The sequence below is a fragment of the Pogona vitticeps genome, chromosome 5 (assembly GCF_051106095.1).
Source record: "Pogona vitticeps strain Pit_001003342236 chromosome 5, PviZW2.1, whole genome shotgun sequence".
Classification (NCBI taxonomy): Eukaryota; Metazoa; Chordata; class Lepidosauria; order Squamata; family Agamidae; genus Pogona; species Pogona vitticeps.
Genome location: NC_135787.1, coordinates 14,008,472 through 14,028,270, shown reverse-complemented (window position 1 = coordinate 14,028,270; position 19,799 = coordinate 14,008,472). Strand labels below are relative to the sequence as shown.

General features: G+C 40.6%; 1 protein-coding gene across 6 annotated transcripts in view; it reads right to left on the bottom strand.

The window, feature by feature from the left end:
• Positions 1-19,799, bottom strand: part of PTPN13 (protein tyrosine phosphatase non-receptor type 13) — a 149,483-nt gene that overhangs the window by 50,748 nt on the left and 78,936 nt on the right. For all 6 annotated transcript variants that reach the window (XM_020805378.3, XM_020805377.3, XM_020805375.3 and 3 more), the window contains 7 exons: positions 17,032-17,127; positions 15,563-15,659; positions 7,590-7,809; positions 4,621-4,695; positions 2,401-2,575; positions 958-1,111; positions 445-583 (listed from right to left, as the gene is read on the bottom strand). In XM_020805378.3, coding sequence (XP_020661037.3) covers positions 445-583; positions 958-1,111; positions 2,401-2,575; positions 4,621-4,695; positions 7,590-7,809; positions 15,563-15,659; positions 17,032-17,127 — 956 coding nt within the window. The remainder of the gene's footprint in view (positions 1-444; positions 584-957; positions 1,112-2,400; positions 2,576-4,620; positions 4,696-7,589; positions 7,810-15,562; positions 15,660-17,031; positions 17,128-19,799) is intronic.

Here is a 19,799-nt window from a genome sequence, read left to right as displayed (position 1 = left end):
ATCTTCCAGTCACGAGCAAGAGCACAGACTTATGACCTGCCCTTATGTCTGAGTGGGAAGATCAGCCAAGAGGGCCGGGCAGAGAAGCCTGGGCTGTTGCTGGGACTGGAAGATCAGTTGAGGAGGTACAGGAAGCTACCACACTGAGCCTAGTGAGTGGCTTATTGAGCCTGTGCTGCCACCTTTATGAACTGTGATAAGCTGGGATGAAACTCGGATGAACTGGGTTAGTGCCCATCTCGAATTAACATCAAAAAGAACTGAATCATGTTGGCTTCAATACCACAAACAGTGAAGACACACTGGTTTCAAACTACTCATTTTTGATTCTCTGAGTGAAAACCAACTCCATGGTTTCCTTTGTGTCAAAACAGCTATGCAAGAGACACCTAAATTGGACAATATAATCTGTTGGTTGCCAACAGACAAAATAATGATTCTTACTTCTGCTTGGTAATCTCCATATTCTGCTTGCAGAGCTAAGGAAGCTAACAATAAGGCTGTCTCGTCATCACAGTGCATCCTCTCCTCCAAAAGATCTTTCCTTATCTGCAGGTAGTACTGATGACAAGTCAGAGTATGCCTGATTTTTTTTGGAGGGGGAAGGGAAGAGATGGGAAAGGGAGAGATAACAAACAGAAAATGTGGTGTACAGTACATATAATAATTATACATAGTTTAGGTTTTCTTTAATACCAAAGTGGCTTATTCAAGCAGTAGATCAGTTTCATCAATACCGATGGATAAGTTAGCAGAAAAGGTTAGCAGGTCAGCTAATTAGGGTGCTAGCTGTCTCAGTAAGAATTCACTATTGGCCAATCTTTTCCTCCTAAGTTTTCCATCTCTAGCAGAGAATGTGGCCATATAATAATATTTTTTTAAAAACCAACAGCACAGTAATCTGGACATTGTGAAAATGATGTAGGGCATATATGCAACAGGTGCTTCTATACTCACTGCAAAAAGCTAATATCATCCACAAAGAACTTAACGCGGAAAAACAAGGTGAAATTTATTGCGCTTTTACTCTTTTTCTTTGGTTCTTCCTTCCAGCCTTCAGGGGCTATTTTAGTCAGTTTTAGCTCTGGATCGATGAAGAAAAATTCATTATCTGCCACCAGAAGAAAGATAAAAATAAGCTATTAAATAAGCATGGTTGATCAAATTACAGAAGTCCTTCTGCAGGACTAGGATTTGCTAACTCTCCTCAGTTTCAGCTTGCTTATTAATGGTCTCCTTTAGGCTATAATCTTACACCACAGTAGGTACCTCATCCCCAAAGTAGCAGAGTGAGTCTCCACAATCCCACCAGCTGCCCTGATCCTATTTCTTAATTCCTTGAAGTATGTACGCCCCACTGCACTAAACAGACCTACATTTAGAGCAGGCATGTATATGCTTGTATTATTAACTGCTTTTATTAAAAGAGAGATATAAGACTATATCTACGCCTCATAGTCGCAGCTCTCTGATGCTGTTGTAATGGCCGCTGAGCCATCTTATGGAATCCTGGGATCTGTAGTTTAATAATATATTAGTAATTCTTTTCTTTAGTCCGGATGTGTGTGTTCATGATTGCTCCCTAGCAGAGAATTCTAAGCAGCTTATCCATAAATCACAGGTCTGTGCAGAATGGAGCCATGACAGCTGAAGTAGTATTAAACTGCTACCACTATGCAATGCATGTACACATTTAGAAATACAAAATACTGCAAACAGGGCACATGCTATGGGAGACACAATAGTAATGTATTTCTAGCTTCATATCTCTACCACAGGTTTGTTAGAGGTAATGGGATGGCTTGCTAGAGGACTCATTAGGTGCTCTCTGATGGGAAACAGGCTCCTGCAGACATCCACATCTCAATGGCCATAAGGGAGAAGGAGTTCCTACCTTTAAAAGGTGGGCACGATCATAGTCCTAAGTCAGTGGAGTCAGAGCCAAAGTGAGCATAATGTCAAAAGCGGAAAGGTCTGCAGGCAGATTGAAGCCCACATGAAAATATTACTAAGCACCATATGAAACTAGACCAATGTATGGCTGGGTTTCTTTTCTACTAGATGCAGAATCCCCATCCTAGATCATGCAATTTGTCAGTAATGTGTCATCAAATAACCTGAATCTAAATCCCCACTGATTCAGTAGACCTTATCCAGTGCAACTTTATATGCTAAGAAAAATGGGTTCTAGTTTGTGCACTGGGACGTGTTTTTTTTTCCATACTGGGGCAAATAACAGCTTCAGGAAGATTTTCATCAGTATGGTGCAATTAATGCCCTTTGATTCAGATCAAGAGTTGTAGCAACGATTATTAGACACAATTTTAAAGAGACCAAGATTTCTGCATTCCTGTGGCAATATGCAGGCTGTGAGGTGCCATGAAAAATAAGTGCCCTTACCTTTTAAAGTAGCCAAGCCAAACAAGTGATGTTCCACTAAGCCAATATGGGCCACCACCATATCAAACACATCTTTGCATACAGTCTTTGTGTCGCAGGTCAGCTCCAGCCTCTGACCACTTAGAAGCATGACGTTTACTTTCCGACGACTGTCTTCATTCTTCCCCTTTTTGTTCTGCATTGCATGAGATACATATGTGACTGCATTGCCATCGCACGGCAGAAAAACTGTATGACAAGGGTTATGCGTGGCAAGTAGGAAATGCCATTGGCACTTTCCAAAACCGAGAACCCATTTCTCTACTACAAGATAGCTCTAGGCAGGTTACAGTTCCTCAGAATTATATGAAAGAATGACAAGTTAATTTCACAGTAAAATCATGTGCCTCTTCTAATGATGGGCTCCCTGCAATGTCTGTTTTGACCTTAAATTATTGAAACTCTATCCTTGGTTTGTTTACCGTGACATCTGAGCTGAAGATTCTGCCTTGTCTCTCTCAAAACACCCTATGCTACAAAGCAACAACAAACCATAGCTTATGCATCTGACTTGTTTGAAGAAGACAAACAAGAACTTATGGTTCAGGCATCACGACAGAGAATCTAGGATGGATGGCCCATGATTTCATAGAATCATAAAACTGTAGAGTTAGAAGGGACCCCAAAATTCATTGAGTCCAAACCCCTCATGGATCAGTTAAAACACCCTCAACAGGTTGCCGTCTAACTTCTGTTTAAAAATCTCGAATGAAGGAAAATCTACCACCCATCAAAGTAGTCCATTCTTCTGTTGAACAGCTCTAACTGTTAAGATGTTCTTCCTAATGTTTAGGCAAAAATTCTTTTTTTATAATTAGAATGCACTGCCTTTAGTTCCTACACTCTGAAGCTAAAGAAAACAAGCTTGCTCTATTTTCCAAATTAGGGCAGAAACCTGTGCTGCAGAGTCAGAAGACCAGCAGTCGTAAGATCGAATCCACGCAATGGAGTGAGCTCCCGTCACTTTGTCCCAGCTCCTCGGCAACCTAGCAGTTCGAAAGCATGTAAATGCGAGTAGATAAATAGGTAACATCTCAGTGGGAAGGTAAAACAGCGTTTCCTAGTTACACTGGCCACGTGACAATGGAAACTGTCTTCGGACAGGCGCTGGCTCTATGGCTTGAAAAGCGGGATGAGCGCCGCCTCCTAGAGTCGGACACGACTGGACTAAAAATGTCAAGGGGAACCTTTACCTTTAAAGGTTCCCATTGACATTTAGTCCAGTTATGTCTGACTCTAGGGCGCCGTGCTCATCCCCGTTTCCAAGCCACAGAGCCAACGTTTGTCCGAAGACAGTTTCCATGGTTACATGGCCAGCGCGACTAGACACGGAACGCCGTTACCTTCCCACCGAGGTGGTACCTTTTTATCTACTTGCATTTTTACATGCTTTCGAATGGCTAGGTTGGCAGGAGCTGGGAGATGGGAGCTCACTCTGTCACGTGGATTCGATCTTATGACTGCTGGTCTTCTGACCTTGTAGCACAGAGGCTTCTGCGGTTTAACCCGCAGCTCCACCACGTCCCTTGTATTTTCCAAACAACAACCCTTCAAATATGAGAAGACCACTATCCTACTGGCTAAAATCCAGCTGGCACAACTAAATGGGCATAAATGGCACTGATGTCATTAACCTGCAATGTTACTTTTTAATTTAATTTAACTGAAAGCTTGCTGTTCCTCCATTCTGCATTCTGACATACTCCACAGGGATCTTGTCTGATCTGGGGAAGCCTTTGGGATCCTCAAGATAGAAAGAGGAGCCTGAAATATTGGAAAATCTATGTGACAACATTTTCTCCAAATATATGCAACCGTGTTCCACTGTGATCCATTTTGAGAAGACACTAAAAGCCCGCAATGTCTGACCAATACTCAACAGATTAATTTGATAAAAGTTGCTTCTGGATCCCAAAAATAAGCTTGAGCAAAAGTAAAGGCCACCCAACCCACACTTCTTGTGACGCCAAAGAAGTTAAGCCAATGGAAGCAACGGGAGGGGTCTAGCTGGAAAAATGACACTTGGACATCTTAACCCATGAAGAGATGAGGGGCATGCAGGAAAAGATTAATGAAGAGAAGGAAGTTTTGCAGGAAGAAAAAATATGTAGCCATCATACAAATGGACTAGTAATGAGTTATATCACTACTGCTGCAGTACCTTAACCATTGAAATCTTACCAAAATTGACTTTGGCAGGTCCAAGGAGGTGAAGGGCTCAATGGTTGTTTTCACAAACTCAGGACCAAAGAAATTCTGCAAATCACAGAATTTCATATCAATATTCAGTGTTCAAGCAACCTGAGCAAGACTGAGAAGCAATTGCAAACTTTGTAACAGTGATAGTGACAATTGCTGGAAAATACACAAGGATTACAAACTGAGAATAACATTTCATGCATCTGACAAAGTAGACTCTAATCCGTAAAAGCTTACAGCAAAATGTATCTGATCATCTCTAAAGTGCCACAAGACTTTGTGTACATGTGTCTACCATAACAGACTAACAAATCAGCCTTTCACATTGCAATCTTTCATCATGCTAAAGGAGAAACAGTTTCAGATGCTGCAATGGGAGAGAAATTAACAGATTTACTGATCAATATGAAACTACAGTTAGCTGAACCCTCCCATCCAATCCGATATTACCACAATGAAGGCCTGCAGGAGAAATTAGAATGACATCCACAATTCATGAAACACTGTTCCTGTGATCACCCCCTTATGAGACATCAAAATATGACACTACAACTTCAACAATATTGGCAACATATATATTTACATATTTTGCACCCTCTTTGCAGAGCAGCTGCAACCCAACTATGCTACCCAACATGCCAATGGTTTTTAAATCTTCTGCCTTTAGGTAAACAAGTCCTCGCAGACCTGTTGGCCATGGCAAATTCACTAAGTGCAAAGGATTGCAGTTAATGAATGCTTCAGTATGCACGGCTCGCTTTTACAGAGTACTACCCATGAATGCTCCAACAAACACCTCATGAAATGTGAAGACATGCCAAAATCTCTCCAATCGGAACAGATCACCAATAATGGGAATTATTAGTGTTTGTTTGGTGTCACTGATCCTTCCACCACAAGGATCCATGATAAGCTTCCAAAGCACCTGGGTTTGTCTGGAAATGAGCTCACAGATCATAGCTGCTATCACTGATCATACATGCAATGTACCAAAGCCACTTAGCCAGGACTCTCAAGATCCTTCCTATACTGCCTCATGAATAACCTGGAAAGGACTTGGGACAACTGGAGTAACAGACAGTAGCCTAGAGATATTCTAGGAAAATCAATAAAACAGCTTCTGGTTTTTCGACATTCTAGTGTCAAAACCAGACATGATAGTCCCAAATCGTTTGCTTAATTACCTCTGTTACTGCTGGAACATGCAGCCTTCCTAATAAGAATCTAAGGAATGAATAGTGTTTTTGAAAAAGACAGACAGGGTTCAAGAGCATATATGGATACTTACCGTGTGTGTGTGTGTGTGTGTGTGTGTGTGTGTGTGTGTGTGTGTGTGTGTGTGTGTGTGTGTGCGTGCACGCACTGAGGGTGAGAGATGCACAAATAATACTTTGTTCAATACAATTAATTTATATGAAAAAAATTTAGTCAGCACAGATATTGCTGAAAACATCCACTAGTATTTCAGCATCTGCTTTAATGCCACTTTAATTCCATTAGAGATGGGCACGAACCACTTTGTCCCATTTCGTCAAGGTGGCAGGACAGGTGCTACTGCTCTCCTCCCACACCTCCTCTGACTCAAACAACCAGTCATCAGGCTCAGCTTGCTTGCTTTTAACACCTCCTCAGCTGATCTTCCAGTCCCAGCAACAGCTCAAGCTTCTCAGCTTTGCCCTCTTGGCTGATCTCCTACTCAGGCAAAAGAGCAGTCTGTGCTCCTGTTCTTGTCTGAGAGATTAGCTGAGAAGGTGGAAAAAGCAAGCAAGCTGGGCCTAGTAAGTGGCTACTTGAGCCAGAGGAGGTGAGGAGGAGAGCAGCAGAACCTGTGTTGCCATCTTTACGAACAGGGACAAATTGGAACGAACCAATTCATGACCTTTTCAAATTAACATGGATCCATCCCGCAGAATCCTCAGAGGTACTCAGAATTGTCTGTTTGGGAGCTCTAATGCATTCACCCGAACTACAGCAGAGAATTCCAGTACTGTATCTCATAAAACAATAAATTCCAGCATGGACCCCACAGATAGGTGCTGTGATGGAGCCAGCAGAAAAGGGGTTAACTATTCCCTCAATTTCTCTTCAAAATACTTCATCTCAGGTAACTAAGAATGTATGCCCTTGTATTTCAGTGAGAAAGGTTGGTCCAGCTCATGAGGAGATGATGGGATATAAGGTCAGATGGAACAACAGGTCAGTTAAGCAACTCTTTGCTAGCAGCTTTGAGTTCCTTTATGCTTTTATTGCTTCAAAATGTGATCCAGACTGCTACCATGTTGGATTTATGTCTTGGAACCATGCTACTTTGTAAATATAGATTAGGATTAGATAACTTTTATTGCTTTAGTGGGAATGACTCCTTGTTGCCTCGAACTCTGAAACTGATTTTCTTCAGCCTTATAATGAAAGTGCTTCATATTCGTATTATTATTTTGCTGGAGTCAATCCGCTTTTTTCTGAATCTATATGCTTTTCTTAAAATTTCTTCAGTAAAATAACAAAATTTCACAGTGTCTTCATTCAGACAGCTAAAGGATTGTACATACTAAACCCAGTGTCGTACGCACTTGGGTTTTAAGTTTTCTACCTTGCAGGATTGGTTTGGAACCAGGAGCAACAACCTGCTTGTTCTGTTTTCCCTGGAACACCAAGAAGCAAGTGGCTCAAAGGGTGATGGGGGAAAAGGGCTTACAGGAAGCTTTCCAAATCACTAGTATACTGATCTGCCTAGCAAGCACCCAAACCAGGGTAGTGCACCTGAATCCTCTCTGCAGTGACCTCGTAAAACTTCACAGGTGCCATGGCAAAGGGGTATCAACCTGGTATAACCCTGATGTACAGATGCACTCTACATGAATAACAAGCTCCTGTATAAGCACCCATCAGCAGCCAACATCTAATTTATAACTCAACAGATTCAAGTATACAGAAGAGCACACTCTGTTTACCCTTAGTTTCCTTTGGGTCATGGCTGTTTCCAGTGCAATTTCTCTCAGAGGATCCCTCGTCATATCAAGCATCGAGGGTCTCACTGTTTCTCCAGGATAGAGGCTCAGCCGCGATTGCTGGAGTGCTATTTTCGCCTGCAGCTGCATCATTTCCTCTTCTTGGCGTTTTAGCATGACTTCTTGACTTAAAAGATTGCTTTCGAGTGGTGCTTCATATTGTCTATTGTGGGAGAGAAAATTTGATCACCATGGAAGGCAGAGTATACTATTAGGCATCCTGTTGGCCGAACATATTGCAGTATTACAGAAGACGGTACAATTAAACCAGTACATAGACACATATGATATCTCACCAATAACAGAAGATTTTGACAATTCTTCTAAAAGAAGAACAAGAGAGTTGTGTCTTTTTCTTCTACTACTATTTTGTTACCTCCGAGTTTATCTGCACATGGTTTGGCTACAGAACAATCTACAGAACAATTTAGCCGCCTAGAGTGGTCCTGACCTGACCAGATAGGCGGGATATAAATAAAATAAATAAAATAATAAAAATATAAATACATTATTTCCATGTCAAGGAGATGGGGAGGACTTCTGATCCTTTAAGCAAGCAAGGATGTAAAAAAACCAATTCTCAACATGTATCCCTCTGATAGTCTGTCAGATGCAACAACTGTCTATGCCATGCCTAGCTTGCTGTGATTACTTATTTATATGCATCTCTCTATCTCTCAGCTAAATTTCTATCACATTTTTCTGCCAGAAAAGGTGATCAAAGCAGCTAAAATAAAAAATAAAAAAAACCTCACACAATTTTGACTAAAACACACCAAAAAGATAACCGATCTCTCTCTCTCTCTCTCTCTCTCTCTCTCTCTCTCTCTCTCTCTCACACACACACACACACACACACACACACACACACACACACACACACACACACACACACACACACACACACACACACACACACACACGGGTGTTTTCTGACCCCACCATATTTTTAATGAAATGAGGATAAGCAATAGAGTTTAGCTTAGAACCTGGTCCCAATGATAATAAGAACCTCTATTGAATCAGGTTTTGCTTTTTAAAAAAATTCAATTTAAATTTTGGTGAACGCAAAGAGTATGTGCACGTGACAGGGGATCATGCTATTGTGAGCGACATTGCGTTGAAATGTGGAAGCACATTGATACCAAATTTTACTGACACAGAATAAGTTGATAACGAGCACATGTCTGCACAGCTAACAGAGGTGTGTAAATAGATTTTGGTTGAAATGTCCAGTTGCCTTCAGGGTCATTCCAGCATGGCCAGGGTTGCAATAGTCCTGATGTTATAGAAGAATACATTAGTGTAGCAAAGTGGGTAAGAGTAAGCAGACTGAAGTTCAATTCACACCTTACTACACTCTTCATCGGTTCTGCAATTTCAGTTATTCACTTTTACTTTGCTCTTGACTTGGATAATTTCTTTATGCCAGATGCAGGTACAGAAAACTAGTCCTTTCCAGGGTGTATATTGTTTTCCTCTGGCATTGTTTACACCTTGTTCAGATTCAAGTTTACTCTCATGTCCTCAGTAGATGTGCTTCAATTGGTAACAGGGGTCAGAAGAAGGGACTTGCCCAAAAATCTTAATATCTCACAGGCTCACATGCAGAATTATGAAGCATATCTATGTACAGCGCATGTGTGCACAGCCTAAGACTAGAATCACAGAATAGCTTGGGTTGGAAGGAGCCTATAAAACCATTGAGTTCAGCCCCCTGTTCAATGCAGGAATTCAAATCAAAGGATATCTGCACCAGTGTGGGTAACTTTACAGTGCCTATTCATATTCATACTGCACATTAATTATTAAACAGAAGTATCTTCTCCATAGAAATTTTGTAATGTACAAAAAGGTTATCTTTACAAATGCAAAATCTTATCAAGAGTATCTCCTCCTCCAAGTCTTTCCTTAACTGTATCACGTTAAGGTTTCCAAGTCAGCTGAAATGTGTAACTTCCACCCGAGAGCATCTTGGCTTGTGTTCATAAGTCAGGACACAGGACTTACTTATTAACTCGGTGCTGGTAGGATAATCAGTCAGCTGGAAAATGGGATTGTGGTGAAAGCCAGAGCTATGTTAATGGACTGCCTCTGGTACTTATCGAGACACCCTTCCCTACTGAGGTCTAGAAAAAGAAGCCAGTGTTAAGGGGTGAATAACAGAATGCAGAATGAAGTGTGAAGGGGAAGGACCACATCTGATTGTAGGAGACCTGACCACAGCGAAGTGAGAGATGGGCATTTAACTTCTCTGTGCCAAAAAAAGAGTGACTCTCTCTTTGTGAACTACCAAAAGTGCTTGGTGATTGCACATACCCCCCAGATTAGACTTTGCCCTCCCCTGTTTAAAAAATTTCTGATGAAAACAGATGTTGTCTGGGTGAGAGAGAGGAAGGAAGGAAGGAAGGAAACAATGGAAGCCTACCATCAGGGCATAATATGACAACGCTTTTATTAGGTACGGCCAGGCTTAAAGAACCTGTTCAGATGCAAGTATTTTGTGATTTCAGGGCAGGAAACAACCCCTCATATCAACAAACCCTATTTGACTCTTCATTTCTTTAAAAGTTAAGGGAAAAAGAAGAAGAAAACTGCAAAACAACAACAAATTCAGTTTTTTAAAAAATGTTTCGAAGTGGCATAGGGCTTAATTGGCTTGATGAGCAACCAATTCAGTACTGCTTTACAAGGGCTTTTAAAAATGTTTGCATCCTCTCTCCTCCCTTCTGTGGTGGGAAAAGGAGGAAGCTTTCAATTTCCCAGTATCAAGAAGTAATGGAAGCAAAGCGGTAGCTTAACTCATCTGCTTTGGTTCAATCTCGGCAATCACACACCCTGGAGTTATCCTACCACCACAACCTTCCCACCGCCCAAAAACAGTAATTCCCAAGAACAGGGCAATGAAGTGACTAATATGTATATAAGAAGTGGAGAGGTGAGCAAGAAGTGTTTTTAAGACAATCAAATATACTCAGTGAGCTTTCTGGACTAGGGACCATGGGTCAGTTGAGATGTCCTGGCAAGTGAAGAAAATAGGCACAACCTAACATTTAAGAATAAGGATGGCATTTTTTTAACAACATGAACTTATCAAAGATCAACATTTTTTTCTACGTCTTATAATTATATCAGATTTTGAGACAGAAAATTGTCTCAAAATTATAGTGAGCCGAGGGGCTGCAGCTAATTCAACTATTTTATCTGTAAGTAATCAATACAACAAATCAATCATTAGAGTTCAGTTCTTTTAGGCCTCAGACAAGTCTGGAACCTAAAATGAAGAAAATATTTGAATGATTAGGGGTTACTGGGGTGAAGCATTTTCACTGCTTTTTTTTTTTGTACTCTTGGCTATCCTAAAAATAATACTTTTGAAATAAATAAATGGAATACGTTGTGCTAAATCTAATATTAGTCTCAACTAGAGAAGACCCATTTAAATTAATGGGAATTACATTGCTTGTTAGTAAAAATTCCATTCATTTTAATGGGTCAATTCCATCGGGACTAACATTGGATTTAATCCATTGCTTGAGTACCATTGTCACGAACTTGGAAGATGTCAAAGAATTAACTGATTCATTAGACATATTCCACATGATTTCACTTTTGATTTTTCTAGTGTTTGCCTCTTCCAGTAAGACGTGTAGAACTGTTTCAACTCCAGCTTCTGAAGGATTATTTAAGGATTATTTAAGCAAGTTGAGTGTAAGGGCAGGCCACTGAGAACAGGGTTGTTGGGTTTTTTTTTTAACGAAGGACAAAAGTACAGCATTAATATTTTGTGGTTACTGTTATTATCTCAGAGGGTTGTGAACTGGAACAGGAAAAATACGAAGGCAGAATAAGCCAGCCATCCGTTGTAGTCATATTTAACCTGAATGGCAAAGAAATGATTAAGAAGTGGAGCAAAGGTTGCAGCCAGTAAGACGTTTGCTTGTGGGTGGATAAAGGTGGGTGGCACTGATTTACAACAGAATAGGGTGCAGTGTGTTGAAAAAAGAATTAGAGCCATGCTGTCTACTTTGCTTAAAGCTATTTTGGCTGGCAATGAAATTCCAGCAGCTAGAAACCTAATGAAGCCAGTGAAGGAAGGAATGAGCCCAGTCTAAACAGGAATGTTAAGAAAGGCAAGTTCATGTTGATCAGTAAAAAGGAAGTAGCCCATAAAATGTAGTTGAATACCCACAAGAAACATATTCAGCAAGCTGGCAAATTCAAGTATCTTGGAATTTGATTGAATGAAGATTTGGAATACGCCATGCAAAAAATAAAAAATAAAAAAAATCCAAATATGGCCCAGAACAGCTTCTCTAAGGTAAGGAATGTAACGTGTAGCAAAGTATAAAACTAACTTGAGAAAGCAAACATAGCAGGCCTATGTTTCCTGGTACTACCATATATACCGTATTTTTCCGTGTATAAGACTAAACTTTTGTCTAAAATCTTTAGACTAAAAATTGAGGGTCGTCTTATACACGGAAGCAAGCTGAGGAGAGAACAAAAACAAGTGGAGGAGAAAGCAGGGATCAAAGTGATCCTGCAGGGCTTTGATCCCTGCTTTCCCCTCCACTTGCTAAACCCCACTTAAGATTTCTTAATTTTGGATTAGAAAAGTAGGAGGCATCTTATACATGGGGGCGTCTTATACATGGAAAAATATGGTAGATGGAATGGTACAGATGGTACAGATTGTATGGATTTTAACCCATTACTAGAGAGAGAGAGAGTGAGAGAGAGAGAGAGAGAGAGAGACTGAAACATTTGGAGCAAGGTGAGAATTTCTGGGACTACACAGATTACTAATGAAGAGATACAAAGTAAAGATGTACCAAAGTGAAGGGATAAAGACCAAGAAGTCATGGAACTGAAAAAAAATGCAAACAGCCAGAATACCGGGTCAGCCCCATCACTCTCCATAGATCCATACTACTGTCAGGCCTGTGCTGTTTCAAGATTCAACTCTGCAGTTTCAGGATTCAACCCTTCACCAGTCAAATGCCCCTATGAACGAACAGCTGCTACATTAGCTCCTAAGTCTGCTGACATAAATGCAGTGAATTAATTACACCCTAAAGATTTAATTGTTGTGCCTTGTCATGAGGATATTTGCTCATAGGACAGTAGAGCAGCCCAATGACTGAAGGGTGAAGAAAGCACACTCTGAATAGGCTAGTTAGAAGGACAAAGGACTGGGGATGAAGGATAATCTCACTTCTGGGGTGGGGAAATGATACCAATGGGGAGGATATATCAGGGATCTCCTACCAGCTGTTCTCAGACTGAAGAAGCTACTTGAATGAGTAGCGAAACGTTTCAACCTAACAAGAAGTCCAGTTGCATGACTCAACTTCCAGATAACCTCACCTGGATCAGAGATATTTTGAAATCCTCTGCAGGGGGTGATGCAGAATGGAAAGCACTCCTTAAACAAGGATATCTTTAAAGCGACCCCTCCTTGGAGGTCAGATTTGGGAACAATGGAAATTCCATCAACCAGAGTGGTGCCTTGCTAGACGATTGCCTCACAAAATGATGGATCCGCTAGACGATGAGCTTTTGCGATCGCTATAGCGCTTAGCAAAACGGTTTTGCCTATGGGTGATTTTTGCTGGACGAAAATACAGTGGTGCTTCGCAAGACGTTTTTTTTTTCCAGGCCTGATGCCTCGCAAGACAGCGATTTTGACAGCTGGTCCGCGCTTCGCAAACCGGTTTAAGGGACCGTTTTTCACTAAACGACAATTCTGACTGCTGATCGGCGCTTCGCAAAACAGTTTCCCTATGGGCGATCTTCGCAAAATGACAACGAGTTTTCCCCATTGGAACACATTGAATGGATTTCAATGCATTCCAATGGAGAACTGTGCTTTGCTAGACAATGTTTCCACAAGACCGATTTTGATAGAACGAATTAACATCATCTAGCGAGGCACCACTGTATTAATAAAGGCCAGAATCCCACTGATTTGCGTGATCACGTAAGAGCAACTGTGCAAGCAGCAGGTGGTACTTTCTGTGCTGCGCATTCTGTAAACTTTTTAAAGTGCGACAACCAGACAGGAAAAAGCAGAAAGCACTTGCATCCTGAACAGGATTTTGGCCAAAGCATTCTGACAGATGTCACATATGGGAAAACGATGGTGTAAGTTAAGATCCTACTTCGAGTTTAATTTTGTGGACTAAAACCCTTGAGCCAATGAACGCTCTATCACCAGGGTTGAATCCTGAAACAGCAAGATTCCAACAACAGTGTGTATCCAAGAGGGTTTCAAAAGAAGACACACTCCATGAGTGTTTTCCCAGAAGCCCAGCCAACCACTTGAAATTGGTTACATCAACCAAGGCCACACAAACATACTCTTAAGTTGCAGGACACATATTTCATTCCTGCCCATGGCAAGATAGATTGATGTGATCTTTAAAAAAATTCAAAAAAATCCCTCTTGGTCTATGTACACCCACATATTTCTTAGGAAATGAGTCAAAAATATTTCTGCTTCAGACTTCACCTCAAGATTGATGAAAGCATGAGCTGTTCAAGACTGAGCAAAGCAGATTTAGGTGGGGCCTCAAGACACTTTTCCCAACTATAAAAATGGTTGGGCAAGACAACAAATATCAGTGAGATTGTGGAACCTTTCCTCTTAACAGGTTTAAACATGCTTGTGAAGATCTACTGAGACTGGCTTAAACCAATAACTAACTATGGCTTTTACAAACTATCAAACAGAAAAATAAACCTCACACTTCCTGTTTCTCATATTACTTTTTATTGTTCAAAACAATGTTAGAATATTCTCCTCTGCAAAACTAGTCCCTCACTGATACATTGTAAAGTCCTATGGAAAACATGTGTTAACAGGAAGCACTTATGCTTTCTTCCCCTTTCATATGGAACATATGAAGTCACTATTAATACATAAGATTAAAAAAATCAGGCATTTTCAAAGAAAGCTCCAGTAGCCAACAACTGAATATTGAACAATAGTAGTTGCAATTAGTACAGTTGGATGCATTCTATGATGAACTGACTCAGTATCCTTTCGCTCTCTGATCTAGTGCCTACATAGGAAGCTGCCTTGGAACAAATACATCTGCAATATCAGTCATCAAGATGGAATGTCAACAAGAGATGTAAAATTTCTGGAAATTCTGAAGCCATATAAAATGGTTTCAGGGAAAAAAAACAGAAAAATTGGGAGAAAAAAGTGGTTTTTTCTGTGTTTTTTCTAAAATCGTTTTATATGGCTTCAAAATTTCCAGAAATTTTACATCTCTACCTGGGAATGTATCTTGTGTAGAAATGGGAAGGCCAGAAAAAAAATCACTAGAAAATCTGGGGAAAAACAGCTTTTAATATGCCTATTCTATCCTTCATACAAATAGTTCTGTTTAGCACAAAATGGGTCATTTCCCCACCCTATGGAGTTGAAAATTTCTCTTCCAATGCCCCCATCCTAGGTTGCTGATAAGATTCCAAAGAAAGAAAAGAGAAAGAAAATCTTTAATATTAAACGTTCAGACCAGCTTCACATGTAACAAGGCCCCCAAACCATGGTCTGAATATTAGTGTATGTGATGGTTTTGTTCTCCACCCTTCTCTTCCTCCTCTTGCACTGCTGGATTTAGACGAAGCTTCCTATCTTCTTATTTCTTTTCCCTCTGGTAAACATATTAAAACTTACAGGTTCCCTGCAAATCAGGATAAGTGAACGAAAATCCTGTAAAGAAACAAGGAAGTCTCCTTTGCAACTGGATGCAGGATAAGAGGCAGCAGTACGAGGATAAGGTTTACCACTCATTCATGCTCAAACCAAATGTGTTGACATCTGAATAGTGCCTTAGGATTTTAAAGTATTTGTTAAAATAAGAGCCCCTCTTCAAAAAAATAAGATAAAATATTTTTTTTACCTTGATCTTTGCCCCTGGAGTCGACCTGATAGAGAAGGATCATCTGTTGCTGGGGAAGGACTGGTGGAGCCATCCCTTAGAGCTTCAAATCTTCTTGCTGGTGTGTGAAAAAGCAGCAAGACAAAAAGGAGCTCTTGAAATAGCATTAAAGATTACAACAGATGCCGAAGACTACCTTCAGATATACCTACATTCACATCTGCAAGAACATAGCAATATTATGGGTAAAATGACTGTCGATACATTTTTAATGTTCCTGCCCTTGACAACCCCTGTTTTTAAATGTGTTTTTAGTATTGATTTTATTTATTATTTTAACATAATACTTTAGCTCTTTTAAAATATTTGTATACTTCCTGTTTTTAGCTTTAGGCACGATAAAAATACGCTTTAAACAATCACTGAAAACACAGCTTTTCAGGTAGCCCTTCCTGGAGTTTATAACATCGTAACACATTACTGTAGTTGTTCCAGCGGTTTACACTATCCGTTCTGACACACTGCCTTAAATTATCTTAATTATTCCTAGTTTTTAGTCGGATAGCTTTTTAAAGTTTATTTGAAGCTTAATTTTTGATTTTGATTGTTATTATGTGTATTGTTTTTAGATTATTGTTTATTTGTTTTCGAGTTGTAAACAGCCCAGAGTGGCCCTGGCAGTCAGATGAGCAGTATAAAAGACAAACAAGCAAACAAACAAACAAACAAAGTGTGTTGGGAGGAAGCTGAAATATGGTACGCATTAACTGGCCCACAGTCCAGGGTCGAGTGTGGACTTGCTCCCTTTCAATCTAGGCCTTCAGTGTGAGATCCACTTCAATTTGTGTTTACCCTATATTTTCATTTCTTCTTTCCACCTTTTAATTCTGTCTTCCTGTTGATCACTTCCCATACAGCCTAGCCAGGGTGTTTCTCCTTATAACAGATGCAGAAGGACCCTGGGACAACTCTTTTAGATTTATCCTTCCTTACTTATACCTGGTTCCTTTCTTAACCTCAAGTGTGCCTACTATAAACAACAAAGTTGTTTTCCACTGCACCAGAGAGCAGAATCGAAAGCAGAAGATTCAAAATATAAGATGCAAAATTTGCATTAAACATTAGAAAGGGTTTTTCTGACTAACAGCTATTTAACAGTGAAATGGGCTAATTTGGAAAGTGGTGGCTATCCTTCCATAGAGATTTTTGATTAGGGGTTGGATAGCCATTCCTCAGAGGTGCAGGAGCTGTGAGCAACCTACACTAGATGGAACTTCTGGATGACCCTTAGAGATACCTCCAATTCTATGATTCAATGATTGTAGAAATCTCAGCTGTAAGGCCACAAATCAACAAGAGAAGGATTGGCGAAAACAAAATTATGATGGATGGATGGACGGATAGATGGACAGATAGATGGACGGACGGAAGGACGGACGGAAGGACGGAAGGAAGGAAGGAAGGAAGGAAGGAATTCAAACATTTCTTACCTTGTCTGAAATCTGCCTCAGAAGAAACAAATGATGGGCATTCACTGTCTGTGCTGTATATGTCACTATGATAAGATTTATATCTTCGTGTATGTTCTGCAATTTTCATCAAGACAAAGAAGAGTGTAAAAGCTCAACAGGGATTTAATACCACGAAATGCCATGCAATCACCATCTTTGTTTGAGAAATATGTGGCCAAAATTGTGAACTGCTGCACAATTGTACATCACACTTAATTCTAAGATCTTGTTCATATGGTTGCAGACCAAACAGTGTCAGCACTGGGCAATGTGGATGAACCCTCTTAGCTGTTATGGTGGTTTTACGGGCCAGTACTGATATAAACCAGATCATGAAACTCTTACTTTTTAGCACTATAGCTCCTAGCATGGCCATATTGACTAGACAGTTCTGGGACGTGTCTAAAGCAACTTTTCTAAGCTTTGTGGACATAAGATCAGCCCCAGACTTTGATCTTCAATTCAAAGTTTCCTAATTCCCCTATCTTTGGTTCCAGGGGTCCCATTTGACTGAGAGAAGTCTTTGAGTGCCTTCAGACAGGGCAGGGGGTGAGCGTGGAAGAGCCTTAAAGCCTTAAAAAAATTCCACTGCTGGTCCCAGTCCCGACAGGAGGCACTTTTCAGACATTCTTAAAGGTTTTGTCCTGGCCTTGAGGATCCCAAAGGTTCTCCTAGGTTGAAAGAAATCCCCCGAAATCCATGGAACTTTGGAAGAGAGAGGATAGAAACCATTTAATTAAAGGGCAAAATACATGGCTGATTACATCACCAGACTTATATGCGTGGAACATATATGGGAATAACATTTTGGTGAATGCTTTTGTTCTTCCCTATTAAACTCTCCAAGATCCACTTCCTGAACCAACATTTCACATCATATCTGACCACTGTTAAACTATGGTGAAGCACGTCCTTTAATTTTAATGCAGAAATGGATTCTGAACTAGTGTTTAGGAATATAATTCTAGAAAAAGTTGAAGGCAGGAGGAAAAGAATAATACCAAATATGAGACTGTATCAAGGAGGTCACAGGCTTGGGTTTACAAGAACCGAGCAGAGCTGCTGAGGAGACAGGATATTTTGGAAGATATTCACAGGGTCACCATAAGTCAGAGGCAAATTGACAGCACACAACAGCGACAGTATTGTTAACAGCGGTCACTGCAGAATTATAACTAGGCGTGAGAATGGTACAATGGGAGAAAGCAAGGAAAAGAGGTGTTGCGAATGGTATTGCAAAGGAAGCATACACAGCACCATGGTTAACATTTGGCTAGGGTTGCATCTGCCAACCATAATCAATTAAAATTGATTTATCAATTGAAACAGTTGAGGTCTGGGCTCAGGAAACTATTTGCTAAATTTGTCAGTCTGGCTCTGTCTTTTCTCATTTTGCAAAATAATGCAATAAAAAACATGGTATGTAAACCAATGCTTGGGATAGAACAGTTTTTGCTCATACGGCACGATATCGCAGTCCATTGTTTTATTTTAAAAACTTAAAAATGTTTTCAGTTCAACATTAGCAATGTCAGTTTTACTTAAAAGGATCACAAGTAGAATTAACTGGCCGGAAAAGATGCTGAAATCAAGGCACACACATGCAAAACAAGAAAATTACAAGGGGAACAAATATACAATAAATGATGTCTAATTAGATATACGTACATACAAACTGCTATTTGAATGAGGGAAGGAAGGAATAAGATTTGATAGTCCTCTCATAGATATATTAATGCAAACTGACCAGAAATATATTATGTACAGCTGATGTTACTTGGGGCACCGGAGGGTAACTGACACAGGCAACACACAGTCTTATCTGGTGACCAGTGAACCCCTATCCCCAGCGTATAAACTGTGGGGGAAAGGCAGGATGAGAGAGGGTAAAAGCTCACATGGATGTAAATGTCTGCATTTTCTATGGCACTTGAAAACAAAGCACTCCAACAGCCCTGAAATGGAAAAGCACTGGCCAGAATCTTGTTTGCATGCATCTGCATTTTTCCTACCTAAGATATTTTAAATAGAAATTCCACCACCTCGAAATAGGAGGAAACAAGATCCGCTCCATGCCCTAACTCCCTCCAGCAGAGCTGCAACACACACGATTGCACAAAAAATGTGGCAGAACGATATGAAGAACACGGAGGCTGCAAAAAGCTATAAAGCACAATAAAATGCAAGAGTGCCTCCAAATAGCACAGGGGCTGTGTGGGTTTGACTAGAGCAAGCAAGCAGGTGCTGGGATTATGTTTCTAAATATTCCAGGTATTATCTGGTATGCCAAGTACCCCTTAAACATTCTGATTGGCTGGACTGCTAGAAAGAGACCAAGTGAGGAGAGTAATGGCAAGGACCACAAGGGGAAGAAGAAAGGAGCACCACACCCTCCACCTACAGGGTATAAATGGGGAGCTGGGAAAACAGAGACACTTCCCTAACAGAAGGGAACCTATCATGGCTCCCAACGTGGATGGCTCTACAAGAGGGGTGAGCCAAGTGAGTTCCTCCAAGATGTTGGGTTTCAAGTGTCCTAATTCCACACCATTGGCTAGGCTCGCAAGGACTGATGGGACGTGCAATCTGACAACATCTGGGAGGCAGCACTTGGTCCACCACGCTGCGCTTGAAAACAGCAGAGAAACGGGGTGTGGTGCTGATGCCACACACTCTGAGATCTGCCTTGCACCTGTTTGGAGAATGGCATTTAGCACAAGGGGCACTCTCTAGGCGGAAAACGCTTC